At 36.6% G+C, this 21,766-nt stretch overlaps 1 protein-coding gene across 4 annotated transcripts in view; it reads left to right on the top strand.

Annotated features, from left to right (window-relative positions):
- The window catches only part of TAF1A (TATA-box binding protein associated factor, RNA polymerase I subunit A), a 33,612-nt gene that overhangs the window by 4,390 nt on the left and 7,456 nt on the right, over positions 1 to 21,766 (top strand). For 3 of the 4 annotated variants that reach the window (XM_061185332.1, XM_061185331.1, XM_061185333.1), the window contains exons 3-7: positions 914 to 1,083; positions 5,193 to 5,306; positions 10,770 to 10,968; positions 16,261 to 16,391; positions 17,170 to 17,328. In XM_061185332.1, coding sequence (XP_061041315.1) covers positions 914 to 1,083; positions 5,193 to 5,306; positions 10,770 to 10,968; positions 16,261 to 16,391; positions 17,170 to 17,328 — 773 coding nt within the window. The remainder of the gene's footprint in view (positions 1 to 913; positions 1,084 to 5,192; positions 5,307 to 10,769; positions 10,969 to 16,260; positions 16,392 to 17,169; positions 17,329 to 21,766) is intronic. The other variant, XM_061185334.1, reaches the window with a different exon arrangement.

Genomic DNA, 21,766 nt, shown 5'->3' with positions numbered 1-21,766 from the left:
AATTAAAAATCACCTGACTTGCAAATGGATGTGTTAGAGTCATTCACTTTCTCAACACTAAACACCTGTATTTTCACCTTAAGGTAAAATATAATGATTTTGATCATGAAGCCTTGTGTATAGGCACAGTTTCCTAGGAGATCAATTTTAGGAAAGAGTATGTGAGAAAGTTGAAGATCTGCAAGTTGATTGCTGTAAAACTATCTTTGCATGGTACTTATTAGTCTCTGTGTGCTCCCAGGGGTGAGGGTACCCCAAATGGAAGACTGCTGGCTTGTACGCGTCTTTAGTAGCGTGGGAAGAGAAGAGGTGGCAATATGCCACCTGTTACTCATAACCGGGGTTGTAACTAAGCATAAATATTCTTAACAAGAGGATTGTCAGTACTTTAGAGATATAAATGCTAATGTCTACAGTTATTATAATCTCATTTGCATTTACATCATTGAGTTACTGGGAACTCAGTCCTTAAAAACTAAAAGTGCGCCTCTTGGTGTTTTCAGAACATAGGTAGGTAAAAAAGACCATACTTTCCTAGGATGACCCTGATGATTTTTACCCATTTTAAATACTTGGGACTGTGCTTTTGGGGCCCTCTTGAAGAGATTCTTACCAGATTGTTTAGTGCAAGGATGAAAGGACAGTTGAATCAGATTTGAAGGATCTGGTGATCCTGGTAGCCCAAGAATGTCAAATTAGACATCTTCTAATTAGACATTGTTTTCATTTGCTAAAACTAGTTCAAATGGGTGGAAGAGTTTGTTTCAAATGGAACCAGCATTGGAATTGGGGATGGGTTGGGTTAAGTAATACCTACTGCTCTACTTGTTAAAACTATGCTTATCAGAAATGCTTCTTGAATTGTTGATTTGGGGTCACTGTGGGTCAAGACTCTCCTCTTTAACCTTTATAGCGACTGGAGGAAAACAGGAGAAGGATTTTGCTCAGACAACAAGTGCTTGTTTAAGTCGTATCCAAGAAGCTCTGCTGAAGCACCAGTGGCAGCGAGCTGCAGGATACATGCACAGTTACTTTCAGATCTTGGAAGATTCAGATAGCAACAAAAGACAGATTGCACCGGAGGTAAGTAAGGTCTGAGTCTGCTGGAAGATAGGACAGAATCCTGGGAGTTTCTGCCTCTTGAACTCCACCCAGAATAGCTTTTGCTATTGATTGATTTTACTAAAAGCTACTAAAAGTGGTTTTGGGTAGAGAGCTTGTATGAGGACATTTTTTTGCACATTTCTTTTTCCTATTATCATTTTAAAGGAGACAAAAATAGTTTTAAATCTGAATTCTCAGATTCCCCAACACTCATTCATTTAAATAATTCTTTCCCTGTGTCCTTATTTTCCCCTTTCTGTAGGACGTTCCCCATCTTCAAACAAACATGTTGTTTTTTCTCCCATTTAGCATCATCTCTTGACCCCTACTTCTTCCACAGGCTGTGCCCCATTTCTCCATTCTGCCTTTCAGCAAAACTCCTTGAGAGAGTTGTGTGTACCTGTCCATTCCAAACCCTTTCCAGTTAGACTACCCACCAGCCATCACCATTTCTACCAAATTGCTTTGTCAAGGTCAACAGTGATCTCCGTGTTGCTGAATCCAGTGGCAGATTCTCAGTGCTCATCTAACTTGATCTGTCAGCAATATTAAACATAGTAGATCATTCCCTCCTGTGTGACATAGTTTCTTTGTCTGGCTTCCAGGACACGGTACTCTCAGTTTTTTCTCCTACCTCACTGGCCATTCCTCGGTCTCCTTTTCTGACTGCTCCTCTTCTCCTTTGCTTTCTGACGTGGGACTACCCAAGAACTCTAACCCTTAGTTGTTATCGTTATCTGAACTCACTCTTGATGATCTCATTCAGTTTCATAGCCTTACATTCAGTCTGCATGCTGGCGATCCCCAATTGTGTATCTGGGGTCCTGACATCTCTCTTCAAGTCCAGATTCCTGTATCCAGCTGTCTACTCAACATCACCTCTTGATGTCTAGTATCAGCTAGTATGGTACGTCCCATCATAGTAACATATCTAAACTAGGTCTTCTGATATCCCTGTCCAGCCTAATTTTCCTCATCTCAGGTGACGTTTCCTTTATGTGTCTAATTGCGAGGGCCAAACTCTGGGGTGTTTTTTCTTTTATACCCCATATCCAAACCATCAGAAAATCCTGTTAGCTCTACTTTGAAAACACGCTCCCTGCAGTCTGAGTACTTCTCACCTCCTCCATTGCTGCACCTGGACTCAAGTCCCTCTCACCTCACTTAGATGACTTCTTGCCCTCCCCTACCCCCGCAGTCTATTTTAAGCATAATAACCAGACTGATCCTTTTTTTTAAAAAAACCTGGTTTTATTGAGATATATTAACACACCACACAACTCACCCATTTAAATTGAGCAGTTCAGTGTTTTTTCATATATTCACAGAGATGTGCAACCATTACAGCAATCTAAATTTAGAACATTTTTCGTCTTGCCCAAAAGATGCCCTGTACCCACTTGTAGTCGCTCCTTTCCAACCCCCAGCCCCTGGCAACCAGTAATCTACTTTCTATTCTGGACATTTCATATAAATGGAATCATATAACATATGGCTTTTTGTGAATGAATTCTTTCACTGAACATAATGTTTTCAAGCCTTTCCATATTGTAGCGTAGTAGTGCATCATTTCTTTTTATTGCAAAATAATATTCCAGTGTATGGCTCTATCTCACTTTATGTATCGATTCATCAGTTTTTAGACATTTGGGTAGTTTCCACTTTTGGTTACTATGAATAATGCTGCTTTGAACATTTATATACAAGGTTTTTTTTTTTTATGTACAAGTTTTTGTGTGGATGTTTGTTGTAATTTCTCTTGGGTGTATACCTAGGAGTGGCATTGCTGGGGCATAAAATATATGTAACCTCTTAAGGAACCACTAGACTGTTTTCCAGAGTGACTGCACCATTTTACGTTCCCACCAGCAGTATACGAGGGTTCCAACATCCCTACATTCTCGCCAACCGTATTATTGTCTGTCTTCTTGATTTTAGCCATCCTAGTGGTTGTGAAGTGGTATCTCATTGTAGCTTTGGTTGGCATTTTCCTCATGATTAATGATGCAGCATAGTCCTTTTAAAACATAAGTCAAATCATGTCACTCCTCTGCTGAAAACACTGCAGTGTCTTCCCATTTCACTCAGAGTAAGAGCCAGAGTCCTTCTGATTGCCTGCAAGTTCTCCGTGCTCTGCCCACTCCCTTTCCCCCTTTGACCTCATCTCCTATTACTGTCCAACTTGCTTTTCCTTCTCCAACCTCACTGACCTCCTTGCTCTTTCTTGGACAACCATACTCCTTCCTGATTGCCTTTGCCTTTGCTATTTCTTTTACTTAGGAAGGTCTTTCTTCAAATATCACTATGGTCACCCTCCTTCAAGTCACACCTTCAGTGGGGCCTACCTTGACTATTTAAAATTGCAACTGCGGCTTCCCTGGTGGCGCAGTGGTTAAGAATCCGCCTGCCAATGCTGGGGACACGGATTCGAGCCCTGGTCCGGGAAGATCCCACGTGCCGCGGAGCAGCTAAGCCCATGTGCCACAACTACTGAGCCTGCGCTCTAGAGCCCGTGAGCCACAGCTACTGAAGCCCGCGTGCCTAGAGCCTGTGCTCCGCAACAAGAGAAGCCACCACAATGAGAAGCCTGCGCACCTCAACGAAGAGTAGCCGCCGCTCACTGCAACTAGAGAAAGCCCACGCACAGCAACAAAGACCCAGCACAGCCAAAAATAAATAAATAAATAAAATAAAATTGCAACTGTACACCAACCCCCTTCACTTTCCAACTGGCACTCCTGATCCCTTTATCCTGCTTCATTATTTTCCCATAATACTTGCCAATTTAATTATTATATTTCTTGGTTATTGTCAGTCTCTCTACAATAGAATGTAAATTCCACAAGGGCAAGGATATAAAACAGTGCCTGGCATATATTGTTAAATTTATTCTGTAAACACTTTATCCACGAATAACTTCACATGAATATCTCAAGTAACTTTTACTATTACAGTAACCGTTGCATCAGTTAGATATTTAATAGAGCCAAAAAATATTAAAGAAAAAAATTTAACCATTGATTGAAAGTTTAGTTAATGGACTAAAGTTATATAGATCTGTAAAACATTGGGCAAGTTACAGTCTCTTTTGGTCCAGAGTTTGTTTTACAAAATGAAAGAATTAAATCAGTGGTTTCCAGACACTTGTTTGGGCTCTGTTTAAATCACATAGGGCTTTTGTTTAAAATATAGATTCTTGTGCTGCACTCCAGTTCTACTGAACTGAAGTCTGAATCCCTAGAATATTTATTTTTAAGTGGCGTCCCAGGTAATTCTTACATACAACAACGTTTAAGAACCACTGTGATAGGATAATCTCCACATTTTCTGTAAGCATCAAAATACTGCAATTTGGTGTTCTGTAAATGAAATCTTGATCTTTCTGAGTTGGGAAGATGAGTATTATGATTACACAAAACAATCAGTATGTATGTTCAGAGAAAGAATTGATTTAAAATCCACTTAAATTTACTTTGAAGTCACTATTATTGAAGTACTTTAAATTGGGGTAAGAGAATAGACCATGCAAAAGAAGAGCTCCAAGTTCTGTCACCAAAGTTTTGGTGCTCTGGGGCAAAAATATTTTTATTAAAATTTGTCCATAGCTGATGAAAATTCTTAAATTGGAGCTCTAAATATAGACTAAATATAGTCAATAGTTGTAGAACTTGATGGGATCTCAAGAAACATCTAGTCCATAGCTCTCATTTGGTAGATAATAAAGATGAGGCTGAGAGCAGTGAAGAAGCCAATATTAATAGAACCCAAGTTTTCTGACAATATTCTTCCTGCTATACTAGTTAAAAATGTTATTTTCAATATGTATCTTAACTGCTTACCTTCTTTAGACTACTAACTACTATTATAGTTACCTGGTATTTTTATTTAATCAACAGAAAAGATTCTTATCCCATAAGATATAATATTAGTTTCACTGGGTAAAGTACAGTAAAATGTTGACGGTAGTGGTGTCTAGAAAAAGGAACTATAGGTGGTTTTTTAACGTTGTAATCAGAAAAAAATAGCTTTCTTAGATATTGGTTTAGGCAAGGATTTTACAGTTTTGTTAGTAATTTCTGTTTTGACAGATTATTTGGAGGCTTGGAAGTGAAATTCTTTATTATCATCCCAAAAGCAATGTGGAGACTTTCAATACCTTTGCTGACCGGATGAAAAATATTGGTGTCATGAATTACTTGAAGGTGAGTATATGGGTTTTGTGAATTTACATCTGCGGCATTCGTTTCTAAAAATTGCTTGTCTCAGTGATGAGGTAGGTAATAATGTAAAAAGCATGAGAAAAGGGGTAAGACACCTGGGTCAATAAGAGAAGCTGAAAGAAAGCAGCATCGTGAGAACCATTTACTTCTCCATTTCCTGTTGCCTACCACGTTGTCTGAGTGAAAGTATCTTCTCTTTGTGTATCTCTGGCTGCCAGAATCAGTCCTTCAGAGATGGCAGTTGTGCTTCATTATGATGATGGGCCAAATTCTAATATGTTTACTTAAGTCAGTTGAGGTCTCTGAGAATTGATGCTTTTGGAAAAGGGAAACAGCTAAACAAATTGGGAATTTGAATACTTGAGAAAAAAATTGTTTCCAGCTTTGTTGAGATATAATTGACATATATCATGTAAGTTTAAGGTGTAAAATGTGATGATTTGATGCATGGATATATCGCCAAATGTTTACCATAATGAGGTTAGTTAACGCCTCCATCCCCTCACATAATTACCATTTTGTTGTTGTTATGGTGAGAACGTTAAAGCTCTATCCTCATAGCAGTTTTCAAGTTAACAGTGCTATAGTCACCATGCTGTACATTAGATCCTCAAACTTACTTATCTTATGATTGAAAGTTTGTGTCCTTTGACCAACATTTCCCCATTTTCTCCACCCCTCAGCCTGTGGCAGCCAGCATTTTACTCTGTTTCTATGGGTCGGATGTTTTTAGATTCCACATAAAAGTGGGATCATACAATATTACGATTTTCTGTCTGACTTATTTCACTAAGCATAATGCCCTCAGAGCCCATCCATGTAGTCACAGATGGCAAGATTTCATTCTTTTGTGTGGCTGAATAATATTCCATCGTGTGTGTGTGTGTGTGTGTAACATTTTCCTTATCCATTCATCCATCAGTGCTCACTTAGATTGCTTCCATGTCTGGGCTTTTGTGAATAGTGCTGCAGTGAACATGGGAGTGCAGATACCTTGTCGAGATAGTGATTTCACCTTTGGATATATATGCAAAAGTGGATTGCTGAATCATATGGTAGATCTATTTTTAATTTGTTTGAGGAACCTCCATACCATTCTCCATAGTGGCTGGACCACTTTACATTCTGAAGAGAATGTACACCAGCAGTATACAAAGGTTCCTGTTTATCCACATCCTCACCAACACTTGTTATCTCTTGTCTTTTTGATGCTAGCCATTCTGACAGGTGTGAGGTGATGTCTCATTGTAGTTTTGATTTGTATTTCCCTGACAGTGATGTTGAGCACCTTTTCATGTACTTGTTGGCCATTTGTGTATCTTCTTTGGAAAAATGTCTATTCAAGCCCTCTGCCCATTTTTAATTGTAATGTGTTTTTTGTTGTGTTTGCTATTGAGTTGTATGAATTCTTTATATATTTTGGGTATTAACCCCTTATCAGATACTTGATTTGCAGATACTCTCTCCCGTTCAGTAGGCTGCATTTTCATTTTGTTGATGGTTTCTTTTGCTGTGCAGAAGCTTTTTAGTTTGATGTAGTCCCACTTGTTTATTCTTGCTTTTATTGCTTGTGCTTTTGGTGTCACACCCTAAAAAATCATTGCCAAGACCAATATCAAGGAATTTTTTTCTCTATTTTCTTCTAAGAGTTTTATAGTTTCAGATCTTACCTTTAAGTCCTTAATCCATTTTGAGTTAATTTTTGTGAGTGGTGTAAGTTAGGGGTCCAATTTCATTCTTTTGCATGTAAATATCTAGTTTTCCCAACAACGTTCATTGAAGAGACTGTCCTTTGCCCTTTGAGTATTCTTGGCTCCCTTGTCAAATATTAGTTGACGATATATGGATGGGTTTATTTCTGGACTCCCAGTTCTGTTCCACTTGTCTGGTGTGTCTGTTTTTATGCCAGTACCATCCTGTTTTGATTACTGTAGCTGGTAATATAGATTGAAATCAGGAAATGTGATACCTGTAGCTTTGTTCTTTCTCAAGGTTGTTTTGGCTATTCAGGGTCTTTTGTGGCTCCATACGAATTGTAGGATTATTTTTTTCTATTTTTGTAAAAAATGCCATTGGTATTTTGATAGGGATTGCATTGAATCTACAGATTGCTTTGGGTAGTAAGGACATTTTCACAATATTGACTCTTCTGATCAATGTGTGAAAATGTTTCAATGTTTCTGATGTTTAGGTGGAACTGTCTCCTTTAATAAAAGCCTTATCCAAAAGCATTGACACACTCCAAAATGTTATGGCATCTCCCTCTTTCTGGTATATATGAGACTAAAAGCACTTTCTCAATAAAGTTTTTAAATGCTTTGCTTTTTAATTTGTTTTCAGTGCCTCCAAAGAAAGTTTTATTGGAACATTGCCACACCCGTTCATCTCCATATTGTCAGTAGCTGCTTTTAGTAGGACAATGGCAGAGTTGTGATAGAGACCATGTGGCCTGCAAAGCCTAAAATATTTACCCTCTGGTTTTTTGTTTTTACTTTTCCTATTTTCCAAATATTTTTAAATTGCTGTAAAATATGTATAACATAAAATGTGGTATTCTAACCATTTTTAAGTGTGTAATTCAGTGGCATTAATTACATTCACATTGTTGTGTAACCCTCACCAGTATTTCCAAAACTTTGCATCACCCCAAATAGAAACTCTGTACCCATTAAGCAATAACTCCTCATTCCCTCCTCCTCCCAGGCCCTGATAACCTCCGATCTGTTTTCTGTGTCTATGCATTTGCCTATTCTAGGTATTTCATATAAGTGGAATTGTATAATATATGTCCTTTTATGTTTTGCTGTTTCGCTTAGCATAATGTTTTCAAGATTTATCCATGTGTTGGCATGTATCAGACTTTATCCCTTTTTTATGGTTCAGTACAATACAGTATTCTATTGTATGTATCTATGAAATTTTGTTTATCCTTTCATCTCTTGTTTGGTTGTTTCCACCTTTTGGCTATTGTGAATAACACTGCAGTGAACATTGGCGTGCAAGTATCTGTTTGAGTTCCTGCTTTCAATTCCTTTGGATATATACCTAGGACTAGAATTGCTGGGTCATATTTTTTGTCATATATACAAATATATATATTATATACATATATATATATATATAAAAAGCATGTATGAACATATAATTCTTTTTGTTGTTGTTGTTTTTAATTTTATTTATTTATTTATTTATTTATTTATGGCTGTGTTGGGTCTTCGTTTCTGCGCGAGGGCTTTCTCCAGTTGCGGCAAGTGGGGGCCACTCTTCATCGCGGTGTGCAGGCCTCTCACTATCGCGGCCTCTCCTGTTGCGGAGCACAGGCTCCAGTCGCGGAGCACAGGCTCCAGTCGCGCAGGCTCAGTAGTTGTGGCTCACGGGCTTAGTTGCTCTGCGGCATGTGGGATCTTCCCAGACCAGGGCTCGAACCTGTGTCCCCTGCATTGGCAGGCGGATTCTCAACCACTGCGCCACCAGGGAAGCCCTGAACGTATAATTCTATGTTTAACTTTTTTAAGAGTCACCAAAATGTTTCCCATAGCGGCTGTAGCGTTTTATATTCCCACTGCTCTCTAATTTTGAAAAATGATTTTACCTAGTTTAGGATTCTTTTCAGATTTTATTAATTTAGGAAAAATTTTTTGCTTCTCTTATGTGCCAGGTTCTCCCTTATGATCTTATTTTCTGGTAGACCACATACATTATAAGTAGAAACTAAATGGAGGCAGCATATGGTTCTACTTTAGGAAGAATTTTGTAAGTGAACAATTGGAAAAAGGGAATGGCCTGCCTTGGTGTTGTGTGCTCCCATTTTCTTCTTTCAGGGAGAAACTGGATAGCCATTTGATTGGGGAGGGAAGGTAGAGTTTTAAGTAAATTATTGGTTAGATCCTTTTAAGCTCATAGAATCTACTCAGTTGAAGTAAACAAACCTGAGAGGAACCTTATTTCATACTCTGGAGTCTGAGGGTGGTAGTTAGGATAGGCAGTAAAACATGTTTTGCTGTTAATAATTTTAAAAACACTTGCTGCTGTTTTCCAGACAATGTGCTAGCCATGGTTCTTGCAGTAGGGGGAGACAGGCATGTAAATGGAATAAATGGTTATGGGTGCCATAGTAGAAATGTACTGTACAGTGAGAAGACAAAGTGGAAAATGGTCGGCTCTCTGGAATTTTGGAAAGGGCTGGGATCGAATGAGTAGGGGAGTCAGAAAAGAAAGGAAATGAGGCTTGAGATGAGTCTGATAAAGCTAGTGGGTATTCACAGTGCATACTGGGGGAAAGAGTAGTCTAGCATGGCAGGGGGTAATAAAGAGTTTAATAGCTCTGTGTCTAATGCTTTAGTTACTCTAAAAATCACGTGGGGAGAAGCCAGGGGAAGTAAGCTGAACTCTGTGTGCCATTTCTAAGGAGCTTAGATTTTTATTCTGTAGGCAATGGGAACTATTGAAGGATTTTACACAAATGACTAATGAGATTTCTTTGGCGGTCACGGGGAAGATGGCTTGTAGCGGGGCAGGATTAGAGACGCCAGTTGAGAAATTATTACAGCAGTTTAAGATGAAGGTTTGAACTCTGACTCTGTTCAGGTGATTAACTGTACTTCCCATTATTCTCCTCCTTAATGTCCTCCCTACGTGTACTGCTCATTCTTTGTGTAATTGTTCTTTTTTTTCTTTAAATTGAAGTATAGTTGCTGTATAATACTGTGTAAGTTACAGGTGTACACTATAGTAATCTACAGTTTTTAAAGCTTATACTCCATTTATAGTTAATGTAAAATATTGGCTATATTCCCTGTATTGTACAGTGTATCCTTGTAGCTTATTTTACACGTAATAGTTTGTACCTCTTAATCTCCCACACCTATATTGCCCCTCCCCTCTGTGTGGAATTATTCTTACTGCTTCTCCTGTATCAGGCATACACTTTCCATTTGAACCAGTGCCATTCTTCAACACCCCTTATTAAGATGTTTTCTCCGAGTTTATATAACATGTATAAAATAATTTATTGTCTGCTATGGGCTAAACTAGGTATTAGGTGGTATACAAATATCATCTCACTTAATCCCCTTAATGGCCTTCAAAAGGGTTAATAATAATTGTTCCATATGAAAGAGGAGACTCACAAAGGGTGAGAGTAACTTACTCAGGTTTACGTAGCTTTAAAGTAGCATTTGAGCCCGGACTCTGTCTTCAACGTCCCTGTTCTTTTCACGCTGCCTTCTGTTTGTAAGTTTATATAATTTAGTTCTCATTTACATAATGGTAATTTTTTCATTTGTCTTTCTGCTAGATTGAAATTTTTGATAATGAGGACAATATTGCTCCATCATTTGTGTCCTACCAAGGTCTTAGCCCGAATGTATCATATATTTACTGAGCTTTTTGACTAAGGGTTATCTAATGACCTATATGACGGTGGGCTTTTTCTTATTGTTGCAGATCTCCTTACAACATGCATTATACCTTCTGCATCATGGTATGCTTGAGGATGCGAACAGAAATCTCAGCCAGGCAGAGACATGGCGATATGGTGAAAAGTCATCTTCTCAGGAAGTGTTAATCAACCTTATTCAGGCCTATAAAGGGCTTTTGCAGTATTATATTTGGTCTAAAAAGAAGATGGAATTGTCTCAGCTTGGTGAGTGAATATGAGTGATAAGTAGTAAGACTGACTCAGAGAGACAGAAGGGGTCTGGAGGAGTAATCTAATTCCCCTACTTCCAAGCCCGGCTTTATCCAGATAGTACAGAGAACAGACATTTCTATGGATGTAAAATTCTTGATCATCCTTTATAAAATTTCTGATATTTAAAAAAACTTTTCAGACATCAATTAGGTGATTTATAGATTAAGTTCATGACCATTTTAGATTCACTGCTTTCTTAAACTTGATTTCCAAGATAGGTTACAAATTTTCTTCAGCAGGCATTATTGCATATAAGAAGCATTATTTCCTCTGTGTTTACAGTGGAGTTTAGTTTGTTTCATTATGTTGTTTCTTAGGAAAATACGTTTAAAGAGTAGGGCAAGATAATGTTGTTTCACTTCTGTATAAAGGTCAGAACAGACAGTTTTCTTGATTTACTGACCACCCCAAAAATTGACTATGTGTTCTTCTCAAACTGACTTTCCGTGGTGATGTCATCCTCTCCTGTCCCTAAATTTCTGTTCTTTGGAGCTGTATGAGTCTCTGTACTTTTTTTCCCTTGTATAGTTTTTCTCCATAACTCCTCTAGGATTGACCCCTTCCTTTCTATTTTCACATCCTCCACCCAAGTCTCAGTTCTGACATTTATCACGTCATTTGTGTTAAGCAGTGTTTCCTTACTGTCCTTATGTGATAGTATTTCCTTGGTCTCTGGGCATGTGGGTTCACTAATCTCAAAAATCCCTTCCTGTTTCCCATCTTTGATCTCCCCCAAGACACTTCTGAAATGCTGTCTTCATCATGATAATATTGTGAGGCCTTTGTGCATTCTCCTCCTCTAGAATGCCATCTGCCCTTCAAGACTCATTAGACCCCGCCTTCTTTTACCTTAAGTCTAACGTATCAGCTGCATGTTCAGCCTATATCATTTGGCTCTTCACCTCTTGCTTTTTAATCATTCTGAGTTTTTTCATGTGTGTTTTGTGTTGTATCTCCCTGTCTAGACTCATCAATCTTTTGAGGTCATATATCTGTCCTCTATTTCTTTTGCTAACCTTGCCATAATGCCTGCCGTAAACGCTTGCTGATACTGATTTAGGTAAGTTTTAAAGTCAGTGTTTACTTTTCTTCTTACACTTTAAGTAGAACTCAAGCAAATATATGATGATTAAAGCAGTTGGAATGTGGCATTTACACCATCACTCCCATGGATAGATAATTCAGTACCTTCTGCAGCTGACACTCTTCTGTAGCAACAAGAGATAAAGATGGGATAATATGTCGCGCTCTTTAGATGGTCTTTAACCTCATGTGCCTGTTTAATGAGATAAAAAGTTAGGACTAGTTCTGTATCACCAACTCATAAGAATGGAACATGTGAATGTATGCTCAGCGCTGGTTTGGGATTTTTCCTTGCTGCTGTGGCCTGTGCTGGTTGGCTTTGCTGCACTTGGTGGCTGGGAATCCCCTTCCATGGTAAATCCATGCCTAACTTGTACTTACTCAGGGATCTGCCTTTCTTTCTTAACCATTTTTTTCGATATCATTTCATACCTACTTTCCTGTTACCACGTCATTTCCAGGTTCATATTGATACTTATTCAATGGATCCACTGGGAAGAGAATACCAATCCCTGTTTGGGGGTGGGGGCTACTTTTTTGGCCAAAAAGTAACTGGTACCAAAAAGTGTTTTGTGCTTCTATCAGCTGTTGCTTTCGAAAGACTGATTCTCCTTCTAAACCTTTAAGATTGTGAAATATATCCTGAAACAGTGTGTAAAACAAATGTCTGGTAGAATGGATAATTATAAAGCAAACATCCATGTAACTGCACCCAGATTAAGGAGCACAGCATGGCTGACCCCCTAAAGTTCCCCATGTGTGCCTAATCACACTTCCTCCCAGCGTCTCAAGAAGACTGTCTTCACTTTAAGGGTAATTACTCCCTTGTTTTCTTTAAATACTTTTACCACTCAAGTATGTATCTGTAATTTAGTTTTGCCTATATCTCAGTGTCATATTTGGATTCACACTGTATATATTCTTTTGGGGCCTTGCATATTTTGTTCAGCATTTAACATGTGTTCATATAGTTGAATTAGCTCTAGTTTGTTCATTTTTATTGTTGTAAAACCATACCTGGTATGATATTCATGCAATTTATTTATTCCTTCTATATATTGATGGCCATTTAGGTTGTTAATAGTTTGGGGCTATTATAATTAACGCTGCTTTGAAATTCTTGGGCATGTGTAGTGATAACACATATGTGTGTATTTCTAGGAGTAGAATTGTTGTCACAGAGTATGTATGTCTTCAGCTTTACTGTATAATAGGCTGAACTCTTTCCAAAGTGGTTACCAATTTATATTCCACTAATAGTCTGATTTGGGCTTTCTTTTGTCTGTCTTCTCCTCATTGTTTGTTATTGTCAGAGTTTTCATGTCACCCAATTTATTGGGTGTGGTAATCTCATGTTTTTTTAAAGAACAACAGCTTTATTGAGAATTGAGATCTGATTCTTAATATGGTTCACCCACTTAAAGTATAAATTCAGTGGTTTGTGGAATATTCATAGTTGTGCATCCGTTACCACAATCAATTTTAGAACACTTTTATCACCCCAAAAAGCAACGCTGTAGCCATTAGCAGTAACTCTTGACTCTCCCCAGTTCCTCCTGTCCTAGGCAACCACTAAACTACTTTCTGTCTCTAGAGATCTGTCTATTCTGGACAGTTCATACAAATGGAGTCCTAAAATATGTAGGACTGACTTCTTTGTTACTGACTTCTTTCACTTAGCCTAATGTTTTTAAAGGTTCACCCACATTGTAGCATGTAATGGCACTTCATTCCTTTTTATTTATTTTATTTATTAATATTCCATTGTATGGATATACCATGTTTATGTATCCGTTATCGGGTGATGGACATTTGGGTTGTTTTCCACTTTTTGGCTATTTTGAATAATGTTGCTGTGAACTTTTGAGGGACCTCTGGACTGTTTTCCAAAGCAGCTGTGCCATTTTCCATTCCTACCAGCAGTGTATGAGGAGGGTACTAATTTCTCCACGTCCTTCCCAACACTTGCCATTATCTGTCTTTGATATAGCTATCCTACTGGGTGTGAAGTAGTATCTTGTGGTTTTGATTTGCATTTCCCTAGAGGCTAATAATGTTGAGCATCTTTTCATGTTCTTGTGGGCCATTTGTATATCTTCTTTGGAGAAATTTGCATTCAGATCCTTTTCTCCTATTTTAATTGAATTACTTATTATTTTATTATTGAGTTATAGGAGTTCTTTATATATTCTAGGTACAAGTCCCTTTTCAGATAGGTGTAGGATTTGGAAATGTTTTTTTTTTCTATTCTGTGGGTTATCTTTTTTACTTTCTTAGTGGTGTTTTTTGAGTCACAAAAGGTTTTAATTTTGATGAAGTTTAGTTTGTTTTTGCTTTTGTTGCTTGTGCTTTTGTTGTCGCATCCAAGAAACCTTTGCCTACTCCAAGGTCACAAAGATTTAGACTTAACGTTTTCTTCTGAGAGTTATATAGTTTTACAGTTGTTTTTCTAAAATTCATTTTGAGTTAATTTTTTTATATCACGTGAGGTAGGTAGGGGTTCAACTTTATCTTGCATGTGGGGGTATTCAGTTGTTCCAACATATTTATTGAAAAGGCTATTATTTTCCCGCTGAATTGTCTTGGTACCCTTATCAAAAATCAGTTGCCCATATATGAAGTTTTATTTATGGACTCTAAATTCTCTTCCATTGATCTATATATATCCATACTTATGCCCATATCACAGTCTTAATTACTGTAGCTTTATAGTAACTTTTGATAACTTTTTATAGTAACAGTGTGAATCCTCCAAATTTGTTCTTTTTAAAGATTGTTTTGGCTATTCCTGGTCCCTTGCATTACCATGTGGATTATAGGATCAGCTTGTCAATTTATGCAAACAAGCCAGCTGGGACTTTGATAAGAATTGCATTAAAGCTATAGATTAATTTAATAAATCTTCCAACCCATGAACACAGGATGTCTTTCCATTTATTTAGGTCTTCTTTAATTTCCTTGAACAATACTACTTTTCAGACTATAATTTTATGTCTCTTTTGTAAAATTCATACCCAAGTAGTTTATCGTTTTTGATGCTATTGTAAATGGCATTATTTTCCTAATTTCATTTTTGGACTGTTCACTGCAAGTATATAGATATACAATTGATTATTATTTTTTTTTTTTTCAAGTTCATAAATAACTTTTTTTTCAAGTTCATAAATAACTTTTATTCTTTTTTTTAAACAGCTGTTTAGTATTTCATTAACTACTCAGATCATACATTTTTTTTTTTTTCCACACACACTGTATTTTATTTTTACAAGAGATAAATAGACTGACACCAAGCATTGTACATGGATGACCACATGGTCATCCATGTACAATTGATTATTGTGTGTTGATTTTATATTATGCAATTTTCAACTCATTTATTAGTTATAATAAGTTTTTAGTGTATTCTTAGGATTTTCTATGTACAAGATCATGTCATCTGCAAGTAGAGATAGTTTTACTTCTTCCTTTCCAATCTGCACATTGTGTGTATTGTTTTCTTGTTGAATTGCCCCGCCTAGAACCTCCATTATAATGTTGAATAGAAGTTGCAAGAGAGGACATTCTCTCTTGCATGCAGTCATTCACCATCAATTCTGATATTAGTTGTGGGTTTTTCATAAGATGCCCTTTATCAGATTGAAGAACTTCCTTCTTTTCCTAGATGTTCAGTGTTTTTATCATGAAAGGTTATTGAATTTTGTCAAATGCTTTTTCTGCAACATTTGAGATGGTTATGAGGTTTTTGTCATTATTCTGTTGATTTGGAATATTGTATTAATTGATTTCGGATGTTAAACCACCTTGCATTCCTGGAATAGATCCCACTTTATGTGTTGCTAGATTCAGTTTGCTAGTATTTTGTTGAGGATTTTTGCGTCTATACTTATAAGAGATATTGGTCTGTAATTTTCTTGTGTCGTCTTTGTCTGGTTTTGGTATCAGGGTGATTCTGATCTTATAGATCAGTTGGGAAGTGTTTTCTCTCTGTCCTTTTTTAGGGGGAGAGTTTGTGATGAATTAGTACTATACTTGAAATGCTTGTTAGAATTCACCAGTGAAGCCATCAGGGTCTGAGCTTTTCTTGTGGGTAGTTTATTGAGTACTGATTCTGCAGAAGTCCTCAGTGCTGAATACTTTAAAAAATCTTTTGTCTTTGGACAGATGAGGATGATTATGCTTACAACACAGCGTCCCAGAATATGCTCAACCACAGCTGGAAGACATCTATAAACCTTTGTGCATTGATTCAAATTCCTGGAGTTTGGGACCCTTTTGTGAAGAGTTATGTAGAGGTGAGTAAACTTTTCATAAGGTTTTATTAGTTTCATTTTGTTATAAGCTTAATCTTTATTGATCAGAAAGCAACTAATGGAGAAAATTGTTTAAAAATAAAAAGAATATGATGCTTTTTTTTGGTCTGAATAATTTTTGTTTATTTTACCAATATACTGTAAACGTTACTGTGTTTATTTTCACCACTGGATAATGTGTCATGGCCAAATACAGTAGTCCCTCAGTATCCATGGATGCTGAAGTCCCTTGCTTTTTGAAAGTTTCATTAGTGCTAAAGTGATAATTATGTTGTCCGAAGATAATCTCTGAAACCGTATGCTAGTGAATCTGGAAATTCCTGTGTCAGGATGGGAAGGAATGAAAGGAAAGGAATTATAATTCCTTATGCACTCCTTTTGTGGCTAAAGTTACGTAGGGCACTGAGGTTAGTTGCATCGTATGGTCTTTTTTTGGTCCTAGTGTGCCCTACTTTGAAGACTTTATTTCTCATAGGAACACTTCTTATGTTGAAGTTGCTGCATTTTTCAGTAATGAAACATGATAAGGGAAAAATGGGAAACCATGTAGGCCTTTTTTATGATCTTCTGTGTTCTATGGAGGTTGTAACATATGCTGGTGGAAGCAAAAACTGGCATCCCTATTGTTCCCTATATAGTAAATGCTGTTTTTCAGTTGTGTGACTTTTTTTGTGCTCATCAGTAAAGTTAAGTTGTACATGATATTTCATACAGCTATCTTACAGAATTTAGCTAAGATATCATGACTTATTTTATATAGATGCTGGAATTCTATGGGGATCAAGATGGAGCCCGAGAGGTGCTTACCAATTACGCCTATGATGAAAAGTTCCCATCAAATCCAAATGCTCATATCTACTTATACAACTTTTTAAAGAGAGAGAAGGCACCAAGAGAGAAACTGATAAGTGTGCTTAAGGTAGAGAATTTTTATGTCAGTGTTTGAAGAGGGTTGGGGATCTACTTTAAGACATTCTTAGGTCACTGCTTTCCAACTTTCATGTTATAGCATCCAGAGAAAACGACAGTGTATGTATGGTACACTGATGTAAAGACAGGAGGCTGCAGGCTCCCGGCAGACCCCCCATCACTACCATTCCCCCATCTTCTGCCCAAGTGAGACGGAGGGGAGAGGATCAGTATTTCAGAAACTGTTTGTCACCCTGGTTGGAAAGTTCTGCATTGCTTTTTTTTTTAAGGAAATCATCTTTATTGAAATTTAACTTACATACAATAAAACAGATATTTTAAATGTACACTGGGATGCATTTTAGCAAATATATGCATCCATGTAACACCATAATAATCAAGATATTGAACATTTCCATCACCCTACAAAGTCCCTCATTTCCCTTTGCAGCCAAGCCGCCCATGTACTCTTGGCCCCAGGCAGTCACTGATCTGCTTTCTGTCACTGTAGATGAGTTTTATCTCTTCTAGAATTTCATATAAATGAAATCTGACAGTAGGTACTCTTTTTTTTTTTCTTTAGGTCTGGATTTTCTTGCTCAGTAGAATGTTTTTGAGATTTATCCATATTATTGTATCAATAATTTGTTCCATATTACTGCTGAGTATTATTCCATTTTTATACATTCACTTCTTGGTGGACATTTGGGTTATTTTCACTCTTTGGCTATTATGAATACCACTGTGAACATTGATGTACAAGTTTTTGTGTGCACATATATTTTCATTTTTCTTTGGTAGTTACCTAAGAGTGGAATTGCTGGAAGGTATATGTTTAACTTAAGAAACTGCCCAACTGTTTTCTGAGGAGACTATACCATTGACATTCCCACCATCGAAGTATGAAAGTTCAGTTTCTCTTATTTGTCTTCTTATTGATTTGGAAGTTTTTTTATATAATCTGGGTACAAGTCCTCTGTCAGGTATATGGATGGTAAATATGTTCTCCCAGTCTGTGGCTTGCCTTTTTGTTTTCTTTACAGTATCTTTCAAAGAGCAGAAATTTCTAATTTTGATTAAGTACAATTTACTCATTTTTCTTTTACAGTTAGTATTTTTTGTCTAAGAAATCTTTGCCTACTCCAAGATAATGAAGATTCTCTTCTGTTTTTTTTTTTCGAGAAGTGTTACAGTTTTATGTTTAGGTCTGTGACAGATTTTGAGCTAATTTTTTTGTGTAGTGTGAGGTAAGGGTCATTGAAAAGACTATCTTTTCCCTGTTGAATTACATTGGTAACTTTGTTGAAAATCAATTGACCATGCATATAGACTCTATTGTGTTCTAGTGATGTGTATTTCCATCCGTATACCAATACCGCACATCATGACTACGGTAGCTTTACAGTGAGTCTTTGAATCATGTCATGAAAGTCATACAAATTTGTCCTTTTTCAAAATTGCTTTTAGCTTCTCTAGGTCCTTTGACTTTTCATGTACATTTTAAAATCAGCTTGTCAATTGCTACAAAAATATCTTGTTGGGATTTTGAATCTGTAGATCAATTTTGAGAGAATAGACATCTTACTAATACTGAGATTTCCAAACTGTGAACATGGTATGTCTCTCCATTAATTTAGGTATTTTATTTCTCTCTGAAATGTTTTGTAGTTTTTAGTGTATATATTTTGTTAAATTTACCCCTAAGTGTTTCAAGTTTGGGATTGTTACTGTATATGGTATCCCTTAAAATTTTTTTTTATTGTGGTAAAATATATGTAATATGAAATTTACCGTTTTAACCATTTTCAAGTGCACATTTTTTCTTTTTTTTTTGGCCGCGCTATGTGGCATCTGGGATCTTAGTTCCCTGACCAGGGATCGAACCTGTGCCCCCTTCATTGGAAGCTCAAAGTCTGAACCACTGAACCGCCAGGGAAGTCCCTCAAGTGCACATTTTAATGGCATTGCCATTAAGTACATTCACAGTTTTGTGCAACCATCACCACTGTCTACTTCCTGAACTTTTTCATCATCACAAACAGAAACTCTGTATCCATTAAACAGTACGGCTCCCCCAACCCCTAGTAACCTCTATTCTACTTTTTTTTTTAATATATTGAAGTATAATTGATTTGCAATATTGTGTTAGTTTCAGGCATACAGCAACCTCTATTCTACTTTCTGTCTCTTTAAATTTTGCTCATTCTAGGAACCTCATCTAAGTGGAATCATACAGTATTTGTCCTTTTATGTCTTGCTTATTTCATAATGTTTTCAAGATTCATCCATGTTATAACATGTATCAGAATTTCCTTCCTTTCTAAGCCTGAATAATATTCCATTATATATATAATGGAATATTATATATATAAATATATTCCACATTTTATTTATCCATTCATCTCTTGGTAGACATTTGGGCTGTTTTCAGTTTTTGGCTCTTGTGGATAACTCCACTATGAGCATTGGTGTACAGTATGTGTCTGAGTCCCTGCTTTCAGTTATTTTAAGTATATACCTAGGAGTGGAATTGCTGGATCATATGATACTTCTTTGTTTAGCCTTTTGAGGAACCATCAAGCTGTCTCCATAGCAGCTGTACCATTTTACATTCCCACCAGCAGTGCATGAGGGTTTAAATTTCTCCACATCCTCACCAACACTTTGTTACTTTCCTTTTTTAAGAAATTGATAATAGGTCTCCTGAGGTGTACGAAGAAGTATCTCATTTTTATTTTGATTTGCATTTTCCTGATGGTAGTGATGTTGAGCATCTTTTCATGTGCTTAGTGGTTATTTGTGTACCTTCTTTGGAGAAATGTCTGTTTACATCCTTTTTTTGAATTAGGTGTTTCAGTTTTTTGTTATTGAATTTAGGAGTTCTTTATATATTTCATGGTCAGTTTCTAATCATATTTTAGAGGAATAAGAAAAAGAAAGGTCCTTTTCAGCCTATACAAATGACTGAGAAAAATCCTTTTCTACTAATCTTCCTTTTAAAAAACCAATTAGCTCTAATCTGTACTTGTATAGTCATCAAAATTGACATTATCAAACCTTCAGATGTGGAAACTGTACATTTTATAAAGTTTTCAACAGGCTTTGTTTTACTGCATAATACTTAAAAAATGTTTTTAAAGAAAATCTGGTTTATTCTTGATTCAAGGCACTTTACATTTTCTTAGCAGCTTTTTTGAGATAGAATTTACATAACATAAAATTCACTGTTTTAAATGCACAATCCAATTTTTTTTAGTATATGTACAGTGTTGTGCAACCATTATCGTAATCTATTATAGAACATTAATGACCCCCCAAAGAAACACCGTACCCATTAGCCCACACCCACCCTCTCCACCCAAACCCTAGGTAACCACTAATCTACTTTCTGTCTCTATAGATTTGTCTATTCTGGACATTTCATATAAATGGAGTCATACAATATGTGGCCTTGTATGTGGTGGTGTAGCATGTGTCAGCACTTCATTTCTTTTTATGTCTCTATTATTCCACTGTATGAATATACAACATTTGTTTATCCATTAACCAATTGATAGACATTTGGGTTGTTTTTACTTTTCAGCTATTATGAATAATACTTCTGTGAACTTTTGTTGGGTTGTTTTTACTTTTCAGCTATTATGAATAATACTTCTGTGAACTTTTGTGTAAAACTTTTTGTGGGACATACGTTTTCAATTCTCTTGAATTGAAAGGGTATACATACCTTGGAGTTGAATCACCAGAATATGCTAACTTTATGTTTTACTTTTTGAGGAATTGCCAAGCTGTTTTGCTAAGGAGCTGCACAATTTTAAGTTCTCACCAGCAATGTATGAGGGTTCTAATTACTCCACATCCTCGCTCATATTTGTTACTGTATTATTATTATTATTATGGCCATCCTAGTAGATGGAAAGTAGTATCTCATTGTGGTTTTGATTTGCATTTCCCTAATGACTAATGATGTTGACCAACTTTTCATGTGCTTATGGACTATTCGTTTATGTTCTTTGGAGAAATATTCCTTTGCCCTTTTTTTAATTGGGTTGCTTATTTTTTTGTTGTTGAGATGTAAGAGTTCTTTATATATATTCTGGATACTAGACCCTTATCAGATATATGATCTGCAACTATTTTCTATTTTCTCCCTTTCTGTGGGTTATCTTTATCTTTCTTGATAATGGTTTTTTTTTTTTTTTTTTTTTGGCTGAGTGGTGCGGCTTCCGGGATCTTAGTTCCCCCACGAGGGATTGAACCCGGGCCCTCGGCAGTGAAAGTGCCGAGTCCTAACCACTGGACCACCAGGGAGTTCCCTTGATAGTGTTCTTTGAAGCACAAAAATGATTCATTTTGATAAAGTCCAATTTAGCGTTCTTCCTTTGGTTGCTTGTGCTTTTAGTTGTGTCATATCTACGAAACTATTGCCTAATCTAAGGTAACACATA

The sequence above is a fragment of the Eubalaena glacialis genome, chromosome 3 (assembly GCF_028564815.1).
Source record: "Eubalaena glacialis isolate mEubGla1 chromosome 3, mEubGla1.1.hap2.+ XY, whole genome shotgun sequence".
NCBI classification, from domain to species: Eukaryota; Metazoa; Chordata; class Mammalia; order Artiodactyla; family Balaenidae; genus Eubalaena; species Eubalaena glacialis.
This window is presented reverse-complemented; position numbering and strand designations above follow the sequence as displayed.